We start from the raw sequence: 22,773 nt of genomic DNA, 5'->3' as shown, positions 1-22,773 counted from the left end.
TGTGAAGCTGGACCATGGATGGGAAGGACCGAGGTGATATGCTTCCATACGGGCTTTCCCTGATTTCTGGAACTGGAAGAATTGCTTTGCCACTGAGCTGAGCCAGCGGGGCAGCAGCAACAGACACCATTGCTTTCATCAAAGACACTCCTGAATCACCTTCCGGGAGAGCACACTTTGTCTCCTGCACAGCCGCTCGCCCTTCTTTGCATGCAATACACTCTCAGTTATCAGAGACAGAGAAAAAAAGCAATGAATTCTTGGCTCAGAAAACCATCGTGTTTTGTCTCCTACTTTTTGAAAATTCCCTCTGCTCTCATTTAAATCAAACAATTTTGTCTCCGGAATCTTTTCACCTTAACTTTTCTCTTTCCAGCTCTCTTTCTTGGTGTAGCTTTTCCCTGGGGTCCTTTAAAAAAGATGACAATTATCTTCAGGTCTCTCTGATTTTTAGGACCAATAGAAATCAACAAAATCAAAAAGAAAAAAAAAGCGCAACCACCTGACCCTGATTTGTCCTCACAACCCAGCGACTGCTTTGGCTCTGCTGTTTGAATAACCTCTGGGTGTCCGATCCGCCCCCACAGCTCAAGTTTGAGCTCCAGAACAAATATTTGTCCCGATTCTGAACAAAATTAGAGAGACTTCTTCGTCGTGGTCTTCTTTTTTTTAAAACGCAATGTACTTCTCTGGTGTTCCTTTGAACATAGTTCAGTAGGAAGGAGTGGAATTCCCAGACCACCTGCTCCAGGGGGAAGTTGGCAAAGCTGTCCAGAAAAAAATGAAAGGACTCACGTGTTTTCTCGTCTGGTTACTTCTTTCGGAAGCACAAGCCTTCGAAATCCCCACAAATGGACTTTCTGAAGTAAGTACTTGCGGAGGATGCCAGTGTTGTCCTACGCTCAGAAAATTGCCTATTACAATTACCCATTACAATTGCTATTTAAGGACTTCATTCCGTGTAGGAGGGGAACTTGGGACAGTACGCATCTGAGCACAGGTGTTTGATGTTACAATCCATGGGCTGTGTATTTCCTCTTCGAACTATTAACAGGTGTTGCATGATAATTAAGTCAAGTTCAATGGACAGGGACCATAGGGCAGAATTTATGGAGCCCAGCTGCTTCCTCCTTTGCCTAGAAAATGAGAGTGCTAATGATTTTATTATGAGGATTAAATAATGCATGTGAACTACCTAGCATGGTTCAGGGACTAGGATGCACTTAATGATTATTAGCTATTATTATTTTTAAGAAATATCATTATCACTGTTTTACTGGGAGTATAAAGAAAGTCATCATCAAAGCACCATTGTTTTTCACACCTAAGTGAACAATGATTTGAATAAAAAGCCCACTGTAAATGCTCCTGTTAAAGGGGCAGATGGCAAGTGGGCTGCCCAAGTGCCAGAATAATTCTCATGGAGCTCCAGTTCTCCAACTGGGACCCTTAGCCACTCTCATTGCAGGAGTTTATTTTATGCCAGAAAAGCAAAGTGCCTTATGAGACTAGCTTAGTAAATGCAAAATCTTGTAATGTTTGAAGTGTGATTATGTACAAAAATACCCCCCAAAAAATATGACATGTTTTCAGAGGGAAAAAAATCATTCTTCCTTAGAAACTATCATATTTTCCAACAATTTAAAAGTCATCAGAGCATGTTGGAGATCTCAAACTGAAACCAAGACATCCACATCTGTTTGCCCCTTCTCAGTCATTTCTAACCGCTCTTTCCCTCATACCTGTTTTTAACTCAGGGAGTGGTATGGCTCTCATCTTGCCATTCTGACGCTGTTGTGCCCCCAAGATCCACCCAAATGTTTCCCCCAGGCACCTGCCTAATCGCTGCGTCTCTTTGACCCCTACCTGTCTGTCCCATCGTGGTCTGGAAAACCACAAAGTGAATTCTTACCTCCAACAATCTCAAAGGTGTTAATTTTCCTTCACTCACCTCTGCAACATCACTGCCAAACATAAAATGTATGACCGAAATAAATCACTGTATTAAAAACAATAAGATAGCCCAGAGGCAGAGGACAGAATACAAACTAAGATATTGAATAATACTAGCTGCTTTGGTTTGCTTTAATTTCTAAAAAACAGAAATAATCATCCTACATTTTTCTTTAAGTTTGCAGAATATAGCGATTTTGCAGAACTGGCCCCAGGCAAATTTCAATTTGTTCCAGACAACCGGAGATACGAGGTACAATAAGCTTTCCTTCCAAAAGGGAAAACAAATTAAAGAAATCATGATTGAAGATGTAAGAGAAGTGTGAAGATGCCCTTTTGCTAGAGGCCATTTTTTTTTTAAGCAGTGGAGAGTTTGACATGTTTACGCTGAAATGAAAGCATTGTCAAGGTGAAATAAGGGAAGACCTCCAAACAGCTGTCCAGAATATATGATCGTGTATTTTCTTATGAGTCTTAGGTTGTGGAATGTTTTCATTACCTGGTAAGGAGGGATTTACTGTTAGGAGGACTTTTCCTATTCCAGGAGTGACTGACACTTCCCTCTGTGGCCACACATTTTCCTTCCTTCAGTCACTCCGTCTTGGGGAGGAGTTCAAAAAAAGAGAACTGGCCACCAAAGGCAACATAGATAAAAATCCCTTAATCAATGGGCTTCTCCCACAAAGGGTCCACAGGCTGAGAAAAGGTATTGATGGGAGGCCGGTGCCGTAGCTCAATAGGCTAATCCTCTGCCTGCAGAGCCGGCACCCCGAGTTCTAGTCCCAGTCGGGGCGCCGGACTCTGTCCTGGGTGCCCCTCTTCCAGTCCAGCTCTCTGCTGTGGCCCTGGAGGGCAGTGGAGGATGGCCCAAGTGCTTGGGCCCTGCCCCCACATGGGAGACCAGGAGGAAGCTCCTCGCTTCGGATCAGCGCAATGCGCCGGCCACAGCACACCAGCTGCAGTGGCCATTGGAGGGTGAACCAACAGCAAAAGGAAGACCTTTCTCTGTCTCTCTCTCTCTCTCACTGTCCACTCTGCCTGTCAAAAAATAAAATAAAATAATAAAATAAAATAAAAGGTATTGATGGGAAAAATGCTAACCTGAACAGTGACTTATTCCATATGGGTATGAATTTTTTTTTATTTATTTATGTTACTTGAAAGTCAGAGTTACACAGAGAGAGGAGAGGCAGAGAGAGAGAGAGAGAGAGATGTCTTCCATCTGCTGGTTCACTCCCAAATTGGCTGCAACAGCCAGAGCTGCACCAATCTGAAGCCAGGAGCCAGGAGCTTTTTCCGGGTCTCCCTTGCGGGTGCAGGGGCCCAAGGACTTGGGCCATCTTCTACTGCTTTCCCAGGCCATAGCAGAAAGCTGGATAGGAAATGGAGCAGCTGGGACTTGAACCAGTACCCCTAGGGGATGCCGGTGCTGCAGGTGGCGGCTTTACCCACTATGCCACAGCGCCAGCCCCGGGTGTGAATTTTTTATTTTCTAAAAGTCCAAGCTTTCTGTAGACCAATATTAAAATCCAGTAGGCAAGATCTTAGGTCAGTGTCTTCGTCTAGCCTCAAGAGAGAAAACTTAATCATTCAATGGGGCGGGCGCCATGGCTCACTTGGTTAATCCTCCACCTGTGGTGCCATCATCCCATATGGGTGCCAGGTTCCAGTCCTGGTTGCTCCTCTTCCAGTCCAGCTCTCTGCTGCAGCCCGGGAAGACAGTGGAGTATGGCCCAGGTGCTTGGGCCCTGCACCCGCATGGGAGACCAGGAAGAAGCACCTGGCTCCTGGCTTCAGATCGGCGCAGCGCCGTCCATTGCAGCCATTTGGGGAGTGAACCAATGAAAGAAAAAAAAAAACTTAATCATTCTATATTGACTTCAAAAAAGTATAAAATAGGGAACGAGCATTTAGCTCAGTGATTGAGATACCAAAATCCCACATCAGAATTCCTGACTCCAGCTTCCTGCTAACACAGGTCCTGGGAGGCAGCAGTGACAAGTCGAGTAATTGGGTTTCTGTCACCCACATGAGAGACCTCGATTGATTTCCTAGATCCTACTTTTGACCTCGAGCCTAGCCCAAGTTATTGTGAGCATTTGGAGAGTGAACCAATGGATGGGCTCACTCTTGCTCTCCCTCTCCCTCTCTCACTATTTCCCTATCTCTGTCCCTGTTTCTCTCTCTCTCTCTCTCTCAAATATAAGTAAATAATTTTACTCAAAATTACTCAAATATAAGTAAATAATTTTGAACCTGAAATAAGGCAATTGTTGATTGTGCTGTATCATGTAGCACCCACTAACACCTTGGCTCTCCCCCTAATTGGCAAGCTTCGCTTCTGGCCAATGCCTGACATTATTTTATGATCTGTCAGGTAGACATTAAACCATTCAGCTTTCAAAGGCAAAGGCATTGCCTTTGTCCCCTCCCACAAGGCAGTCACCTGTGTAGCCCCTTCCCTGGCACAGTGGCTAAGAGCATGGAATTCCCCAGGTGCCAGCCACTGTGCTTGTCTCTGGAACTACTTCAGGGAAGAAATACGTTAACGTGTTGCTCTCATACAGCTTAGTCTAAGAAGGAGACAGACCTTGATCAAACCGCCCCTCCAATAGAATGGATAATTGTAAAGCAAGGTGGATGCCCTGCAGGAAGGAATAGTCTGCTCTCAAAACAGTAAAGACAGGGCTGCCACTCTGGCATAAAAGGTGAAGCCTCTGCCAGCAGCGCCAGCATCCCACATGGGTACCAGTTCGAATCCTAGCTGCTCCACTTCTGATCCAGCTCCCTGCTAATGCTCCTGGGAAATCAGTAAAGGATGGCCCAAGTCCTTGGGTCCCTGTACCCGTGTGGGAGACCTGGAAGAAGCTTCTGGATCCTGGCTTTGGCCTGGCTCAGCCCTGGCTATTGCAGCCATTTGGGGGAATGAACCAGCAGATGGAAGATTCTCTCTCTCTCTCTCCCTCTCTCCCCTTCTCTCTCTGTATCTCTTGCTTTCAAATAAATAAATAAATTTTTAAAAAACAAAAATGGTAAAAACACTGACCTTGTCTGGGGTGAGGGGGGAGGGTGTCAGAGAATTTCACAGGAGAAATCCGACCAGAGCTGAGACCTGAGTTGGGGAAGGGACGAAGGAGCATGGCAGGGGAGGAGCACTTCAGAGGCGGGACAGCTTGCACAGAGCCTCGTGGCAGAGTGGCGCATCCAGCTCACCACTCAACTAATGAAAGCATGAATCAGACAACTACAGTAAAGAGGATGTACTTGAATGCTACCCAGTGTGTTTGGTTGAATGTTTTCATCTAAATACATCTGTTTTCACATTATTTCAAAGTGTGAAATGTGTGCAACCAAAAAGGGCTGAGAAACTTGTTCAGAGAAACTCACCAGTAGGAAAATCATTTTCAAGACTATTGATATGTATGAAAATTACAGCTCAGTGTTGAAGAAAAAAATTTTTTTCTTGTGAGAAGCTTTTCCCCTTGGGGTAATAAGTAACCTACGGTTGAAGAATGATTGTCTAACTTCCTTTCCACAGAGAAGCCTTCCCGGCGAATCAGGAGAAGAGAGGGTAAGTTGACTTTGATTTTGTTACAAATTGATACCCCAATGATTTTCCTGTTAACTATTATCTGGAAATCAATCCACATGACTCCTCTGTGTTCAGCCCTGAGAGTATTTACCTGACTTTTGAAACAGCCCCTTGCCCAACTCAGCTTGGAAATGTTTCTAAAATTTGGCGTTGGAGAGTGCAGTGTTTGCAGACAGGAGAGAAGTCACCAGGAACTGAACATGCCCTTTCTCTTTATTTTCCTGAGTTTTGCCAACAGCATAGGCTTCATTCAACCTCATGTACTTATTCTAACTTAACAGTTTTGATTTAAAATAGGACACCTGAGGCCGGCGCCATGGCTCACTAGGCTAATCCTCCGCCTAGCGGCGCCGGCACACCAGGTTCTAGTCCCAGTCGGGGCACCGGATTCTGTCCCGGTTGCCCCTCTTCCAGGCCAGCTCTCTGCTGTGGCCAGGGAGTGCAGTGGAGGATGGCCCAGGTGCTTGGGCCCTGCACCCCATGGGAGACCAGGAAAAGCACCTGGCTCCTGGCTCCTGCCATCGGATCAGCGCGGTGCACCTGCCGCAGCGGCCATTAGAGGGTGAACCAATGGCAAAGGAAGACCTTTCTCTCTGTCTCTCTCTCTCTCTCTGTCCACTCTGCCTGTCAAAAAATAAAAAAATAATAAAAATTTTAAAAAAAATTTTTTAAAAATTAAAAAAAAAAAATAGGACACCTGAAAGTTCTGGAGAATAAAAAGCATGACTGTGGGAAAGGAGCTCTTGGGCGTGAAATGGCCCCGTTCTCTGAGCTGTTCAAAGTAGACCTTCCTGTGGCAAGAAAACACCTACAGGAAGTGGCTTATGCTATGCTTCCTGCTCTGAACGGCCAGAAAAACACACTCCATGGGCAAGAAGGGCGAATACGTGAGCTTGAATTTTATCTTAGCTGGAGGTGAGCTGGATGTTAATCTTGGATGGCAAAGTTTGCAGGAAACATGGAGTGTTGAAATAAGCAAATCCTTTTGGAGATAAAGCAAAATCTAGTGGGTCACATAGCTGTCACTGACCTGAAGAAGCACGAAGCTCTCAGGCACATTCTCAAAAGCGTGTGCTTGCTGTTCCTTGCCTTGGAGGATACGGACAGCCTGTGATTTTGTTTTACACTGTGGCTGCCTTAAATCAGCGGGGAAGGATCAGGAAAGGAGATGCAAAGGGCGGAAGTATCGTGTCAGAATGCCCTGTCCAGGAATACGCTGTTCATTGCTCATCCTCATCTGTGTCCTTGGAGTTTGCTTTAATGTGAGGGAGGAGAAGAGGAATGAAGATGAAATTGTGAGATAAGACTGAAGAAGGTAGGTGGCATTATGGAGTGTGGAGGGCCCCAGGCCTACCTTCACTGCCACAACACCACTGGCTGGTCACTCCCCACACTGAAGACACAACTAAGGTCTCTTTCCAACCCTGCAATGCATACCCTTTTCCTAGTCCTGTATTTGAAGTTATTTCTTGGACATTAACCACTCTTGCTTCCCACAACTATTTTCCGCTGGTGTCCTCATACAAAATCATTATAAATAGACTCAGAGAGCTAAAAGGCATCTCCAGATGAAAGTCAACTTCTGCTTATGGGAAAATTCCAAGAAGTTAGGAGAATGCTTAATAATACCTGAGTATATACTTACCATGGCCTAGAATCATTTGCGTTGAAGTTAGCATCAATTACATAGCGAAGCTCGGTGGTTTTTCTGTGAGTACAGTTATGCTTTTTTGTCGATTTCAGGAAGATGTTGATCAAGTAACTCTTTATAGCTATAAAGTCCAGTCCACTATTACTTCTCGTATGGCAAATACCATCATCCAGAGCAAACTGGTAAACAACTCGCCACAGCCTCAGAATGTTGTGTTTGATGTTGAGATTCCAAAAGGAGCCTTCATTTCCAACTTCTCGATGTGAGTAGCTCCTTCATATAGCCATACACTGGATATGCTCTTCTCACAGGATTAAAAACCCTCCTAGTTAGAAAGAAACTTAACAGTCAACCGTTCCAGTGGGCATAGCTTCCAGACCTGTGGGCCTGCACTAGACATTGAGAATCATTGTAGGTTTGGTCTCAGCAATTTGTTTCTGGTCAACTTAGCAGGATTTGTGAAGGATTGATTGGCTTTTCACTTCCAATAAATTAAAGCAAACTTAAGACTATCTCTACAGTATTGACCTTCCATGTATGTGTATTTTAACATGATTTCTTGGGGACAGAAAAATATATGGAGTTGCCTAGCTTATGGAAGCCATGTATGACACAAGTCACTGTCACCTGCCACACATCTCTCTCCATAAGGGAAAAGATTCAGAATCATTGACTTAATCCAATCACTTATCCAGTGCTTAAATCCTTCTATTATACCACTGACAAGTGGGTTATCCAGGCTTGACTTGACTATCTCCTGAATGGATAAACCCACCACTCCTCAAGGAAACCAATTCAATGGTTGACAGCTCTGTTAGAATTCTTATTCTTAATTTAAATATTTTCCATTTTCTACCCAATGACTCTAGTTCTACTCACACAGCATTTTAAAAATTCTCTGCAAAATATATATTGAAGTGTTCATGGATGAAATGATATACTATGAAAGATTGGCTTCAAAGTAACTGAGGTACAAAGTGTGGGAGTACAGATGAATTAAGATTGGCCAAGTATTGATAATGACATAGCTCAGTGATAGCTTCATGAAGTTCTCTTGTGTTACCCTATTTTTTGTTTGTTTGAAAATTTACATAATAAAAAACTTTACTAAAACATCTTTCAAATAATTAAGACCAGTTCTTTGCCTACTTGGAGGCTTTGTATATCAAGGCTTAATACCCTATTCCTCCAAGTAACTTAAAGGATTTTCCACTAGGGAGTATCAGGGGGCCTTCCCCAGAATGGATGCAGTTGATTAATGTCTCTGTTAGGTAGCCAAGAACCGGGCACAATATTCTGCATAACATCTGGCTATTCTTTATGAAGACACCAGGTTGGATTACTTCTCATTCACTTTTTTTTTTTTAGAGATTTATTAATTTATTTGAAAGTCAGAGTTACAGAGAGAGAGAGAGATCTTCCATCCAATGGTTCACTCCCCAATTGGCCACAAGGGTTGGAGCTGGGCCGATCTGAAGCCAGGAGCCAGGAGCCTCTTCTAGGTCTGCCACATGGGTGCAGCAGTCCAAGGACTTGGGCCATTTTCTACTGCTTTCCCAGACCATAGCAGAGAGCTGGATCAGAAGTGGAACAGATGGGCACCGGGTTCTAGTCCCAGTTGCTCCTCTTCCAGTCTAGCTCTCTGCTGTGGCCCGGGAGGGCAGTGGAGGATGGCCCAAGCACTTGGGCCCCTGCACCTGCATGGGAGACCACGAAGAGGCACCTGGCTCCTGGCTTCGGATCAGCACAGCGCCAGCCGTGGCGGCGATTTGGGGAGTGAACCAACAGAAGGAAGACCTTTCTCTCTCTCTCTCTCTCTCTCTCTCTCACTGTCTATAACTGTACGTGTCAAATAAAAAAAATTTTAATAAAAAAAAAAAAGGCAGTGGAGCAGCCGGGACTCGAACCGGCGCCCATATGGGATGCAGACACTGCAGGCGGCGGCTTTACCTGCTATGCCACAGCGCCGGCCCCTCTTATTCACTTTTTAAAATTATGTATATATTAATTATTATTTATTTATTTATCTTATTTGAAAGAGAGACAGAGGGAAGGCAGGGAGATCACTGGTTCACATCTCAAATGCTCACAACAGGCAGAGATGGGTAAGGGCAAAGCCAGGAACCTGGAATTCAATCTAGGTCTCCCATGTGAATAGCAGTGATTCAAGTACTTGGGTCATCAGCTGTTGCCTCCCAAGGTGTGCATTGACAGAAAGCTAGAATCAGAAGCAGAGGCGGAACAGGAAATCAGGCACTCCAAAATGGGTCATGGGAAACAAGTAACATCTTAACCGGTGATCCAAACTCCCACTCCCTCATCCAGTTTTCACTCACCCATTGAGGCATCAATTATAATTGTGAGTAAATAAATGAAATAAAGGGTTGAATTTTGACCATGCACTGTAGCTGCTAAAAGCCTCAGAGCCACATTAACTATATTTTCTAAAGAAAGCAAAGTAGTGGGGAAAAGCACTCAGCAACTTTCATTGCCTTTCAGAGTACAACTTTTTTAAAAGTCAGCCGTTTTTTAAATGTACAGGGAGGGGCAGTTCTTGTGCAGCACGTTAAGCTGCTGCTGGGGGACGCTCACCTCCCATATCCTGGTGCAGCTTTCAATCCAGCTTCCTGCTCATATGCACCTGGGAGTCACTAGATGAGGTTCAAGTGTTTCCTACCACCGACATAGGAGATTTGAGTGGAGTGCTTGGCTCCTCGATCCTGGCTCCCGGCTCCCGCCTGGCCTGGCCCTGACTGTTGTAGGCATTTTGAGAGTGAATCAGCAAATAGAAGGCCTTTCTCTCCCTCTTTCTCTCTCCCTCTCTCTCCCTTTCATAAATTAATATATTTTTAAAAGGATAAGAAAATGCTTTCTATTGTGGAATTATATAATATTATGTCTAGAGGTTACATTTAAAATTATTTTTAATGAGTTCTTTTTAAACTGCATAATCAGAGCTTATTTTAAGTTTTTCTTTCTGTATTTCTTTATTTTTTTCTTCCCATCTCATCCCATAGAATATATGAGGTGATGAAACACAGAACTGTGAAATATTCATTTTTTTTTCTCCTTCTATGCAGGGCTGACTTTAAAAAACCAGGCAAGATGGCTGGTTAGTCATCACTATTTAAATTGAGTTTCACAGAACTCCGTACTAGCCAAACTATATCTTCTGCCTTTTTAGCATGGTCCCAAATATTCTACTAAAGGAGAGGATTTCCTTTGGTCTCAAAGACTTCTAGGTGTTTGATCCTTAGAGCATGCTAGCAGAGGGCTTCCTGGACATGTGGACTTCCAGACTCACTCTGATCTGCGCCAGCTGTGTGACCTTGGACAAGCCATTTGTCTCTGTTGTAAGAAGACAAACCTGGGAGCTGTGTCTGAACGCACAATGCTGTCATCGTTTGGGGCAGCAAACATCCTGACTAGAGCTGTCCCTTAGGTTGTGGCATTCTTGATGTCCATCTGTAAATGCCAGCAGCACTTTCCAGTCATCAGAATAACTGGAAATTTCTCCATCCATTTATAAAGTCCTCTTTAAGAAAGACAGTGCCCATTTGAGTACAATAAGTTTCCATTGACTTGTAAAGTTCTATAATTCTGTCTGATTTCTGGCCAGTCATCATGGGGTTAGTGTCAGGTGCTAGCTTAAAAAAAAAAAAAAGAGGTGGGTAGAGACTGCGCAAAAACAGGTGTCCCTATGGGAGATTTTTAAGGAGATAAGCAGAAGCTCCCAAGGTCTGGGTCATCTCAGGCTGATATAACAGAGCTAACAGAGCACCCTAGTGTGGGTGGCTTATAAACAGCAGGTATTTGTTTCTCGTAGTTCTGGAGATTGGGAAGTCTACGATTAAGGTGCTGGAAAATTCGGTGTCTGGTGAGGGCATGCTTCATGGTTCACAGACATGGTGGGAAGGAGCAAGAGGGTTCTTTGGAGCCTTTCTTATAAGGTCATCCATCCTATTCATGAGGGTGACAACCTCATGTCCTGATTATCCTCCCCCCACCACCCTGAAAAAAAAAAAAGGACCTCCTTTCTAATACTATCCTATGGGGGAGGGGTTGGAAATGTATTATTTGAATTTTGAAGAGATGCAAACAGTCCATTGCATACCCTGAGGCCATGCCAAATTCTTTAAAAAAAAAAAAGATTTATTTATTTATTTAAAAGGCAGAGAGAGAGAGAGAGAGAGGTCTTCCTCAGCTGGTTCACTCCCCAAATGGCCCCAACATCTGGATCTAAGCCAATCCTAGGCCAAGAACCAGGACTTTCTTCTGTGTCTCTCATGCAGGTGCAGGGGTCCAAGGACTTAGGCCATCTTCTACTGCTTTCTCAGGCCATAGCAGAGAACTGGATCAGAAGTGGAGGAGCTGAGTCTCTAACCAGCACCCAAATGGGATGCTGGCACTGCAGGAGACAGCTTTACCCACTGTGCCACAGCACCAGCCCCACCAAATTCTTAACTCACAGAATAATAATCTAACGAATCAAATGCAAACAAGATCCTTAGTGATTTATCAATCATCTCTCCTTGTCAACTTTCAATTAAAAGAACTACTCAATTTGTGAACTCAAGAGGCTTCCATAGCCTTGACAGCTCATGACAAGAGCCTTGGGTGATTACTGATGTCATGAATAAGAGTGTCAATTGTTAAATCAACAACAGGTGTCACTGTGTACTTACTCCCCATGTGGGATCTCTGTCCTTAATGTGTTGTACTATGAGAATGAACAGTAAAACTAGTCTTCAAACAGTACTTTATACTTTGTGTGTCTGTGTGGGTGCAAACTGTTGAAATCTTTACTCAGTATAGAGTTGATCTTCTATTTATAAAGATAATTAAAAATGAATCTTAATGAAGAATGGGATGGAAGAGGGAGTAGGAGATGGGATGGTTTGCGGGTGGGAGGGTGGGTATTGGGGGAAGAACCATAAAATCCAAAAGTTGTTCTTTCGAAATTTGTATTTATTAAATAAAAATGTTCTATTAAAAGAAAGAAATACTCAAAGAAAATACGACTTAGACTGAAGGATAAACTTTGAAAATGAGGAGAAAGTTTAAATACAAAAGTGCTTCAGGGAAAGCTCTTAGGGTGGGAGCCTACCTAGTCCTTCTATATTCAAATTGTCAACAGAGTCCCATTGATGAATTATTCAAACGTCTTCCTTCTTGTTTCTTATAGATGCAAAATGATCATTGCACCATTCATTAAGTCTGTCTCATAGGATTGGTTGCTTGTTGTGTGTTAGTTTTGTTCGAACTACTCTTCTAACCAACAGATTGCCTTGTATCATTTTCCAGGACTATTGATGGCACAACATTTACCAGTTCCATCAAGGAGAAAACTGTGGGCCGAGCTCTCTATTCACAGGCAAGGGCAAAAGGCAAGACAGCTGGATTGGTGAGGTAAGGGCTGGGCAAGTGGGACTTGCCTTTTCATCTCAATTGCTGCTTCCTGTTGTAACCCGTTTCTACAATAGCAATCCAGCCTCCAGCAAGGCAAAGAATCCAAGCAAATGCCAAACTTTTACAGTCAGATGGTAGAACCAGGTATCACAATGTCTGTTTCTGTGAGGGCCTCTATTCAATCAATGGGAACTGAGGAATCTTTCACAGATGGATGTTCTTTAAATAAACAAACACTGATCTTTCTAGAGTGCAGGGAGGAACTACAGAAATATTGATGATGTTGTTACAGAACTCAACATGGGTACAGAAGAAAAGGTCTGGAATTGTTAAAAAAAGATTTATTTATTTGAAAGGCAGAGTTACAGAAAGGCAAAGGAAGAGAGAGAGAGAGAGAGAGAGATCAGTTTTCTATATGCTAGTTCACTCTTCAAATGGCTGCAATGGCCGGAGCTGGGCTGATCTGAAGCCAGGAGCCTGGAGCTTCTTCCAAGTCTGCTATGCAGGTGCAGGGGCCCAAGCACTTGGGCCATCTTCCACGGCTTTCCCAGACCATAACAGAGAGCTGGATTGGAAGTGGAGCAGCTAGGTCTCAAACCAGTGCCCATATGGGATGCTGGCACTACAGGCAGCAGATTTATCTGCTATGCCACAGCGCCAGCCCCTCAGGCATTCTAATATAAGATATAGATGTCCCGAGCAGCATCTTAACAACTACACCAAACACCCACCCCTGTCGTGCTTTTTTCTTTCATCTTCTCTTCTCTATAGTCAAACTTACTTTTAATTGAGTTTTTTCATTTACTTCATGCCTTCATCCATTCATTCAACAAAAATGCATTAGATGTCAGCTCTATATCCAGTTCTAAAAGAGGTGAGTACCGAGCCCACCAACACGAGGCAAACACCCAAACATACACTGTGAAGAAGACAGACAAGGAGCTGATGGCTGCACTGTTGATAGTGGGGTAAACGCTAGTGTGGAGGAGATCCCAAACATTGTGAGAGTTCCAAAGACCGGGTGTGCAGTTGTATTGCAGAAGTCCAGAAAATATTTACTGAGGTCTGATGTTTGAGCTGGGACCCAGTAGCTTAAAAGGATTCATAAAGTGAGGGGAGGAAAGAAGAAACTGCAAGCAGAAGGAACGCCTACAGCCTTGCTGCTGGTTAATCCGATCTTTTGTCTTTACAAACCATTCTTCCCACTTTTACCTACCATTCATTGGTTCACTTTTTCATTCCACAAAGCTTTTAAAAATAACAAAAACTTTCTGGGCACTGGAGATACAGCAGAGAACACAGAGTCCCCCTTCCAGTCCATCCTTCCGGTAAACATGGCCTCCCAGGGCATGTTCTACCTTGAACATTCCAGCAGTTCCAGCAGGCCATGTTCTCTTTTTCTTCAACTACCAATGTCCCAAGCCAGCTGCGCACAGATGGGCTGAATATGCCCAATTTCCTTATTCTTTTAGTGATTTCGTGCAAAGAAGAATCATGTTAAAAATTATTCCTTGTTAGTCCTAATTCTGGAATCACCTTTATTTGTTAATCTTGCTGGTTTCTCTTCAAAACCACAAAAACCTCCAGATCTAGGATCACATGGGACTCAAAATGTATAGTAACTAAATCAGGCCGCATGCTAGAAATACGAACTCAAATTTATGGGAAAGTAGAATTCTTCTTTCTGAAGACTTTAACAAATATAAACAATTCCTAGAGTGGATCTCAAATGTAGCATAAGAAATCCACGCTGTCTTTGGGGTTCCCTAAACTTAGGTTGGGGTCTTGGTCTTGCAATTGAGTAGCCATGGGATCTTGAGAAAGCTACTTCTCCTCAATGATTCTCACTTGCTGCTCCCGCTTGTTATCCGAACAATGAAGGTAATGATGTCCATCTTGCCATCTTAGAGGTGATACAAAGCAAGCTTCTGGCAGAGAGGTGGGACCCATCAACGGTAGCTTTTTACAGGTGACACTCAAATCTGCAAGAAGCCCTGAAAGCAAAAGTTGAAGTTGGATGGGAGACTGAAATTCTTGGGGAGATTAATTTAACCAGAGGTTACTCTTATTTCTATTGTACCTACTATTTATTTTCATGAACAAATAATCAGGTCTGATCATGCAGCCAAAACCAGATGCCCTCTGCCTAGATTCTGAGCCTTCCCACTCAGCTGTGCATCTGATGGCTAATTCACTGGGGACCCCCACCTTTAGGAGCAAGGCCCTTGACATGGAGAACTTCCAAACCGAGGTAAACGTCCTCCCTGGAGCAAAGGTGCAGTTCGAACTTCATTACCAGGAGGTGAAGTGGAGGAAGCTGGGGTCCTATGAGCACAGACTTCACCTGAAGCCTGGAAGGCTGGCCAAGCACTTGGAGGTGAGCATGGATTTACACTTCCTCTCGTGGTTCCTGTCCTCTGATTTAGATTTGCTCTCCTTCCCACTTACCTAATTTCGTTCTCACAACATTCCTCCAGGGAGGGCAGTTAATATACTGATAAGAAACCTGAAGGCTTGGGAAGCCAAGTTTTCATGCTCTTTATCTGAGGGTATGAACCAGGATGCTTTTTATTAATTTTGTCTTAACATGTAATACTTATACACTTTTATGGGGTAGAGTGTAATATTTCAACACATATACCCAACAAAAAATTACCAAACAAGGCAATTGAACTTTCCATTTCCTTAGATTTTCTTTGTGTTTGGAGCCTACCAGCTCCTCTCCTCTAGTTCTTTATATAGAATATAATGCATTATCATGAACTATAGTTGCACCACTATTCTGCAGAATGTCAGACCTGGTCACCTTCACGCAATTGCATATTGGTTCCCATTGTCAAATCCCCCCCATTCCTCTTCCCTCCACACACATGTGATAAAGAATACACAGTATTGTCTTTCTGTGTCTGGCTTATTTTGCTTAATTTTTTAAAAAAGATTTATTTATTTATTTGAAAGGCAGAGTTACAGAGAGGTAGAAGGACAGAGAGAGAGAGACCCCGTCCATCCACTGGTTTACTCCCCAGATGGCCACAACAGCCAGAGCTGAGCCAATCTGAAGCCAGGAGCCAAGAGATTCATCCAAGTCTCCCACACGTGTGCAGGAGCCTAAGGACCTGGGCCATCTTCTGCTGCTTTCCCAGGCCATAGCAGAGAGTTGGATCAGAAGCTTCCATTTTTTAAAGCTTCTTTCATTTATTTGAGTGGGGGGAGGTCTTTTATCCACTGGTTCACCCCCCAAATGGCTGCAATAGCCAGGGCTAGGGCAGGCCAAAGCCAGGAGTCAGAAACTCCATCTGGGTCTGCCACATGGGTTGCAGACACCCAAGTATTTGGGCCATCGGCCGCTGCCTTCCCAGGTGGATCAGCAGGGAGCTGGAATGGAAGCAGTGCAGCCAGGACTCAAACCAGAATTCAGATATGGGGTTGCCGCCAAGTGACAACTTAATGCGCTTTGCCACAACACTAGCCCCATGGCTTATTTTACTTCTTTTGTCTTCACTATGTGTGGTGATTGTTGCCATGCAACTCTGCAACACAGTATGGTGCTCTGAAGACCTTCAGGCTTGGAGCCAACCTCACTACTTCCTTCCAGAATTCAGTTCCAGTTGAGCTCCTTATTAGCTCTGGCCGTTTTCTGGAGGTGCCCTAACAAGTGAGCACAGACACAGAAATATATCCTCACTGCATCTGGAGGACGTAAATCTGAACTCAAAGTGTCAGTGGAGCTGCGCTCCCTCTGTGGCAGGCAGAGTGGATAGTGGATAGTGAGAGAGAGAGACAGAGAGAAAGGTCTTCCTTTGCCTTTGGTTCACCCTCCAATGGCCGCCACAGCTGGCGCGCTGCGGCCAGCACGCCGCGCTGATCCGGAGGCAGGAGCCAGGTGCTTCTCCTGGTCTCCCATGGGGTGCAGGGCCCAAGCACTTGGGCCATCCTCCACTGCACTCCCGGGCCCCAGCAGAGAGCTGGCCTGGAAGAGGGGCAACCGGGACAGGATCCGGTGCCCCGACCGGGACTAGAACCCGGTGTGCCGGCACTGCAAGGCGGAGGATTAGCCTAGTGAGCCGCGGTGCCGACCGGGAGCAGTCTTTTCCTTGTTTCTTTTGGTGCCTGGCAGCTGCTGGCACTCCTTGATGTACTGGCCCCACAAGATGTCTATCTTGCAGAGCTGCTGTCTCAGAGATGATGCAAAGCACGTCATTCTAGCACCAACATCATTCTGATCACTCCCTCCATGGTCGCACTGCCTCCTCCTCTGAGCACCTCAAACCTCCCTTTGCCTTTCTCTCATGAGAACACTGGTCGTTGCATTTAAGGCTCACCAGGTAGGACAGGATGTTCGCAAGATCCTTCACTGAACTACATCTGCACAGAAGACCTCTTTTCCAAATACGTTCACATTCACAGGTTCCAGATACTGGAGGTAAACATAGCTGAGGGGTGGTGGTGAGCACCATCCAACCCCAACACTGCTCTTCAGGGACAAACTACCCTGGGTCTCACTTATGAAAACCATCCATACTTCCCTTCCTCAATTGTCAGTGAGATGAACTTTCAGAAATAATTGACAAATAGCAGGAGTTCCACGAATGATAAGTTCATTGTCTTCCGATGCCAATCTACACACCCCTACCTCATCACCTCAATGCTTTTGGCAGTCACTTTGTTTTCTATTTGACTTAAACACACCTTTGCTGTCATATTCATTTCGTTTTTTTTAAAGATTTAGTTCTTTATTTGAAAGGCAGAGTTACAGAGAGCCAGAGGCAGAGAGAGAGAGAGAGGTCTTCCATCCACTGGTTCACTCCCCAGGTGGCAGCAACAGCCGGGGCTGGGCTGATCCGAAGCCAGGAGCCAGGAGCTTCTTCTGAGTCTCCCACATGGGTTCAGGGGCCCAAGTGCTTGGGCCATCTTCCACAGCTTTCCCAGGCCATAGCAGAGAGCTGGATCAGAAGAGGAGCAGCCGGGACTAGAACCGGCACCCATATGGGAAGCCAGTGCTTCAGGCCAGGGCTTTAACCCACTGCACCACAGTGCCTGCCCCCCCAAAGGCTTTTAATCACCATCTGAAGGGCCCCCAAATTGGAACTACCTTCTCCCCTACAGAAACCAAGGAGAATAGGATCTCTCTTAAAACCTCCTTGTTGTGTCCAATGAGATGGACACAAGGGGAACCTTTTATTCTGACTCTTGTAGTCCTTTGAGAAGAGCAACAAATATAGTTTGTGACTCAAGGCCAGTGGGGGCTGGTCCTGACCTCCCAGCCGAACCAACTGTGGGGCTTCAAGCACATACTTCCCAAAATGTTCACTGTCCCGGCAGAGGGGAGAGGGGAGTGTTACCAGATTTTACAGTTGTATCTGTGTCCAGTTGAACACGGGATTGCTAAAGGCTTCTGCACTTCAAGGGAAAATTCTCCTTCTATCGCGAATCCTCTCACAGAGGAACAAACCTTGTCCCGAGGCCCTGATACCCATTTGTGGGTGGAATCTGCGGAAGAATGAAAGCCAAGGCCTCAGTTCTCTGCAGGTCCTCTGGGCTTTTTCCTTCAAGAGCTTCTCCACTATCTACCAGCAGTGGCTGGGTCAGACCCACCAGAGAGACCTCTGGCCCATTTGCTTCTACTAGACAGTTTTTGCCAATACGGGGAATTATAGTTGATCTTGTGGAGGTAGCAGAAATCTTGGAAGCAAGTCAACTTCACATCATCTTGTGCTCGGAGTGTAAGAACCAGGAAAGACAAGTTGCTCTGCTCAAACCAGGGCCATGATATTTTTTCACAAAATTTTTAAAGAGAAGATGTAGGTCTGATTCAGGGCCTTCCAATAGGAAGATAGTTCATCACAGTTGCAAATGATCCTAAATGAGGAAGAGGCAGAGTGGAAAGGCATGTGTGTGTGCACTAGCTAATGACCTCACACTGAAATGGGTGCTCTCAATTGAAAAATAAACCCCAGTACAATATTGTGGCATGAAACCCAACACTAGTGCAACAATGCTATCTGAGAAGATGGAACCGGAGATGATTGTTCAAAGTCAAGTACTGTGTGCAAGGAATCAAGAGCTCAGGCTCTGAGCTCGAAGCCTGGCTCTGCATTTGTAACCTGAGTCAGTCCCTGCTTCTGCATCTGTAAAAGAAGTCATAACAAATAATAACCACAGCAAATAATAATAATAGTGATGAAAGTGGTGGTGGTGGTGGTGAGAATGAAATGGATTAATCCACGTGAAGGGCTTAGCACAATACTGAAAATATGGCAAGCATTGAAGAAGCAGTAGCTACAGCTATGGCTTTGCCAGGAGTCCTAGGAATTTGCCCCTATGGTCTTCTCAAAACAATAAGACACAGAAAGAATAAAAAGATCCAACACAGGGAAGAATATGGTCTATTTTTGACAAATCCGCAGAGTAAAATCGTTCAATGTTTTGTATAATTGTCTTCCCGTCTCTAGGTAGATGTGTGGATAATTGAACCTCAAGGACTGAGATTTCTTCATGTTCCTGACACATTTGAAGGCCATTTTGATGGTGTTCCAGTTGTCTTGAAAGGACCCCAAAAGGTACCCTAACCACTGCGTGTTGCAAAGCATTGAAGTGGCCACTAGCTCCTAGGTTCCTTTCTCCCGCTGTGTGCTCTGGAGGGTAGAGAATGGTCTGGTCTTGAGTAGAAGATGCTGTAGGAAGGAACACTGATTTCTAGCGAGAGCCCAGAGCCTTCCACAGGATATACACAAAATGGCATTCCCCATTTTAACCCAGAGACTGTCTCTTTTGTAGCCTCATTCCCCTCAGTCATCCAATTGACCAGTAGCTAAAAGAGAGCTTTGCTCTAATAAATGATATATTTGTATTAATCACGGAAAAATATATTCATCTCTCTACTGCAGCAGCCAACACTAACCAGCTATGAATTCCTCTTGAAACCTTCCACAAACTCTTCCCAGAGCTGGCAGATGCTACCCTGGCTCTGTCCCTTGCATCAGTAGTGGATGCTGACTGGACACAGAATGGCCGTCGGGCAACACCTGTGTGCATGAGCAGGTGCAGCTACCAAGCCCTCACCTGGAAGGGGCAGATTCTAACATCACTGTTCTTTCCAGGCACATGTCTCCTTCAAGCCCACAGTGGCACAGCAGAGAAAGTGCTCCAACTGCTCGGAGACTGCGGTAGATGGCCAGCTGGTGGTGATGTATGATGTGAACAGAGAAGAGAAGGCGGGTGAACTTGAGGTGCGTGTAAACACACTTCAGTAGAACTACCACACCGTGGCTACAGAACTGGTCCTTGTTGTACAAACTCCCTCGCTTATACATAGTTTCCAACTGCTGGGGCAAGTGTTGAGGCTGTGGGGAAGGGATTGAAACCATATTTCTCTAATATGTCACAAAATATTCTCTTTTCTGTCATTAAAAACTAAATAAAGGGTCTTTGGGTCTCATGCTTTTTTCCCAGATGAAAATTACAAAATGAGAATTTTGGCTAACCTCCCACAGTCCTTTGCACATAGATGATCCAAAAAAAAAAAAAAATCACAAAGATTATGGGGCAAGGAGAAACACACAACCAAAATCTAGAGAAAGACCCAGAGGCAGTGGTGAATTCCATGGCCCAGGTTTATTGTGAACTGTCTTGGAAATTTCCCTCTCCCCTTTGGTCGTGTCTTCCCTGTGTCCTTGTGCTAAGGTAAGAGCCCTTAGGGCATGTCAAAGCCTGTGAGTCTGCCAGGACAGAAGGTGAAGTGTGTTGGAAGCCACAGCCACCTGCCCTGAGACTGGACACTAATGTCCCCATAGAAGCAACCAGCAGACAATGGAAAGAAAATAAGGTGATCCAGTTGATAGATGACAGAGTAACCAGAGCCCAACTGGAGCTGCTTCCCGTTGACTTTGAGAAAAATCCCAGTTCTCTAAAATAGCACAGCGAAATCTTCCATAATCTGTCCTGCTGATTCTCCACCCTGATTTCTTGAATTCAAGGGCCCCCTGGTGTTGAACTACTTATAAAGCCTCCAAGTGTGCCATGTTCTCTCACAGTTGCACTGTCTGGAACTCTCCTCCCTCCTCCACCACCCTACCCAGTGCCCATAAAGTCCAAGCTCCCCCTCAGGTCCCTTTTCTTAGGGAGGCTTCCCTCCATGGTGTTAGATGCACCTCCATCAAGAGCGTCTCAGAGCCCTTGGCTCTCCTAAGCATGACGTGTACATTGTGCTGCAAGTGGCCCCACTCCCCACATCCTCTGCCAACCTGTGAGCTCCGTGAGGGCAGGGACTCTGCCCGATTCACAGCTGGTTAGCAGAACGCTGGGGACAGACTGGCGATGAAGACAGTGTGAAGCAGAGTGGGGTGGAGCAGAATTCCCTGCTGAGCAAGAGAAACCATAGGGAGCTGGAGGAGAAGGGAGAGGCTGATGGGAGCCAGCGGCCACCGCTGTTCTCTTCTTTATGGGCAGCAAGACTCCTTCTTCCATGCCTCATCCCTCCTCCTTTAGTCCCCGAGGCCCCTTGTCTCCTTGTCCCCTAAACACTGCCATGATTTGACTCACAATCATGTTTGATATTTCAGGTATTTAATGGATATTTCGTCCACTTCTTTGCTCCTGACAACCTGGAACCAATTCCCAAGAACATCCTCTTTGTCATCGATGTTAGTGGTTCGATGTGGGGAGTTAAAATGAAGCAAGTAAGTACCCCCCTGCTGGCACTGATATGCGGACCCTCTCCAGAGAATGCAATCACCCGGCCTCTCCTCTCCTCCTAGTGCTAGAACTCAGGGGCTGAGCTTACTGAGTCAGAATGTGAACTCTTCCCAACACTTGATGTTATTTTATGTTCACAGGATGAATGCCCCACATACTCCTGGTCATTGGTCATTCTTTCCTTGTCCACTCTCCTTAACTTCTCATCTCCCCTTTCCTACCTCCTCTTCCCCCTCTTCCTCTCTTTTCTATTCTGTATCCAGCACTTCTTTGCAAAACCATCTCAGAACGCCCCTCTGAAAAATTTCCTCCCTGTAACTTCTTTTCACTCTGATCACTCTTCTGCACTATATACTTATATTTTCAATTCTTCTGCATAATATTTTTCTTTAATATCTTTTTTCTTTCTTTCTTTTTTTGACAGGCAGAGTGGACAGTGAGAGAGAGAGACAGAGACAGAGAGAAAGGTCTTCCTTTTGCTGTTGGTTCACCCTCCAATGGCCGCCGCGGCCGGCGTGCTGTGGCTGGCACACCGCGCTGATCCGATGGCAGGAGCCAGGTACTTATCCTGGTCTCCCATGGGGTGCAGGGCCCAAGCACTTGGGCCATCCTCCACTGCACTCCCTGGCCACAGCAGAGAGCTGGCCTGGAAGAGGGGCAACCGGGACAGAATCCGGTGCCCCGACCGGGACTAGAGCAGGGTGTGCCGGTGCCGCAAGGTGGAGGATTAGCCTAGTGAGCCGTGGCGTCTGCCATTTTTCTTTAATATCTTGCCACTGTTCACAGTAACTTTTAAATCTTCATATGGATATTATTTCTAATTATGTTGTAATTGCTTGAGGGTGGCTATCCTGTCTCATGGCTTCCAGTTTGGGGCTTCATGTAGTCTTACTGAGAAATGGGAGAGGCACAATTCCAACAAATAAGGAAATGTCTTTAGTTACCCACTAATCCATCCATGCAACCAATTTGGATGAGTTCTCGCTCAGTTAATGAGTTCCCACTTCACAACTGTGTTTGACCACCCACGTGTTCACTAGTGTTCTAGAATCTGTAAGGAATACAGAAGAAGTCCGTGTCCTTCATGGACCCCAAAACATGCATTTGTGCCCCAATACAGGGTTGTACAGCTGTTGGCACTACTGACATTTTAGACCGGATCATTCTTTGTTGTGGGAGGGCTGTTCTGTGTCTTGTAGGGACGGTTAACAACCACCATAATCTACCCACAAGATGCCAGTGGTGTAATCTCCAAGGTCACGACAATCAAAAATGACTTCAGCTATTGCCCAGTGTCCTTGGGAAACTCATGGCCCTCAACTGAGAACGAATGCTCTACTACAGTGATTTGTTCATCACTGTCTTCCTTCCGTCATTCATTCATCCAACAAATATTTGTGAAGTACCTCTTGTGTATCAGGAGTTTATAGGAACCAAAACAGACCAAAAGCATGAACAGAAAAGAAGAAAAATC

At 45.1% G+C, this 22,773-nt stretch overlaps 1 protein-coding gene across 2 annotated transcripts in view; it reads left to right on the top strand.

The window, feature by feature from the left end:
* The first annotated feature begins 656 nt into the window (after positions 1–656).
* ITIH2 (inter-alpha-trypsin inhibitor heavy chain 2) overlaps positions 657–22,773 on the top strand; it is a 43,721-nt gene continuing 21,604 nt past the window's right edge. The window contains 9 exon segments of one of the 2 annotated variants that reach the window (NM_001082647.2): positions 674–865; positions 2,132–2,206; positions 5,492–5,524; positions 7,289–7,458; positions 12,501–12,605; positions 14,820–14,982; positions 19,058–19,165; positions 19,706–19,834; positions 21,167–21,283. In NM_001082647.2, coding sequence (NP_001076116.1) covers positions 782–865; positions 2,132–2,206; positions 5,492–5,524; positions 7,289–7,458; positions 12,501–12,605; positions 14,820–14,982; positions 19,058–19,165; positions 19,706–19,834; positions 21,167–21,283 — 984 coding nt within the window. In that variant the 5' untranslated portion in view covers positions 674–781. 2 annotated transcript variants of the gene reach the window in all.

This window comes from Oryctolagus cuniculus, chromosome 13, assembly GCF_051225735.1.
Source record: "Oryctolagus cuniculus isolate XC-2025 breed Fujian yellow rabbit chromosome 13, ASM5122573v1, whole genome shotgun sequence".
NCBI classification, from domain to species: domain Eukaryota; kingdom Metazoa; phylum Chordata; class Mammalia; order Lagomorpha; family Leporidae; genus Oryctolagus; species Oryctolagus cuniculus.
This window is presented reverse-complemented; position numbering and strand designations above follow the sequence as displayed.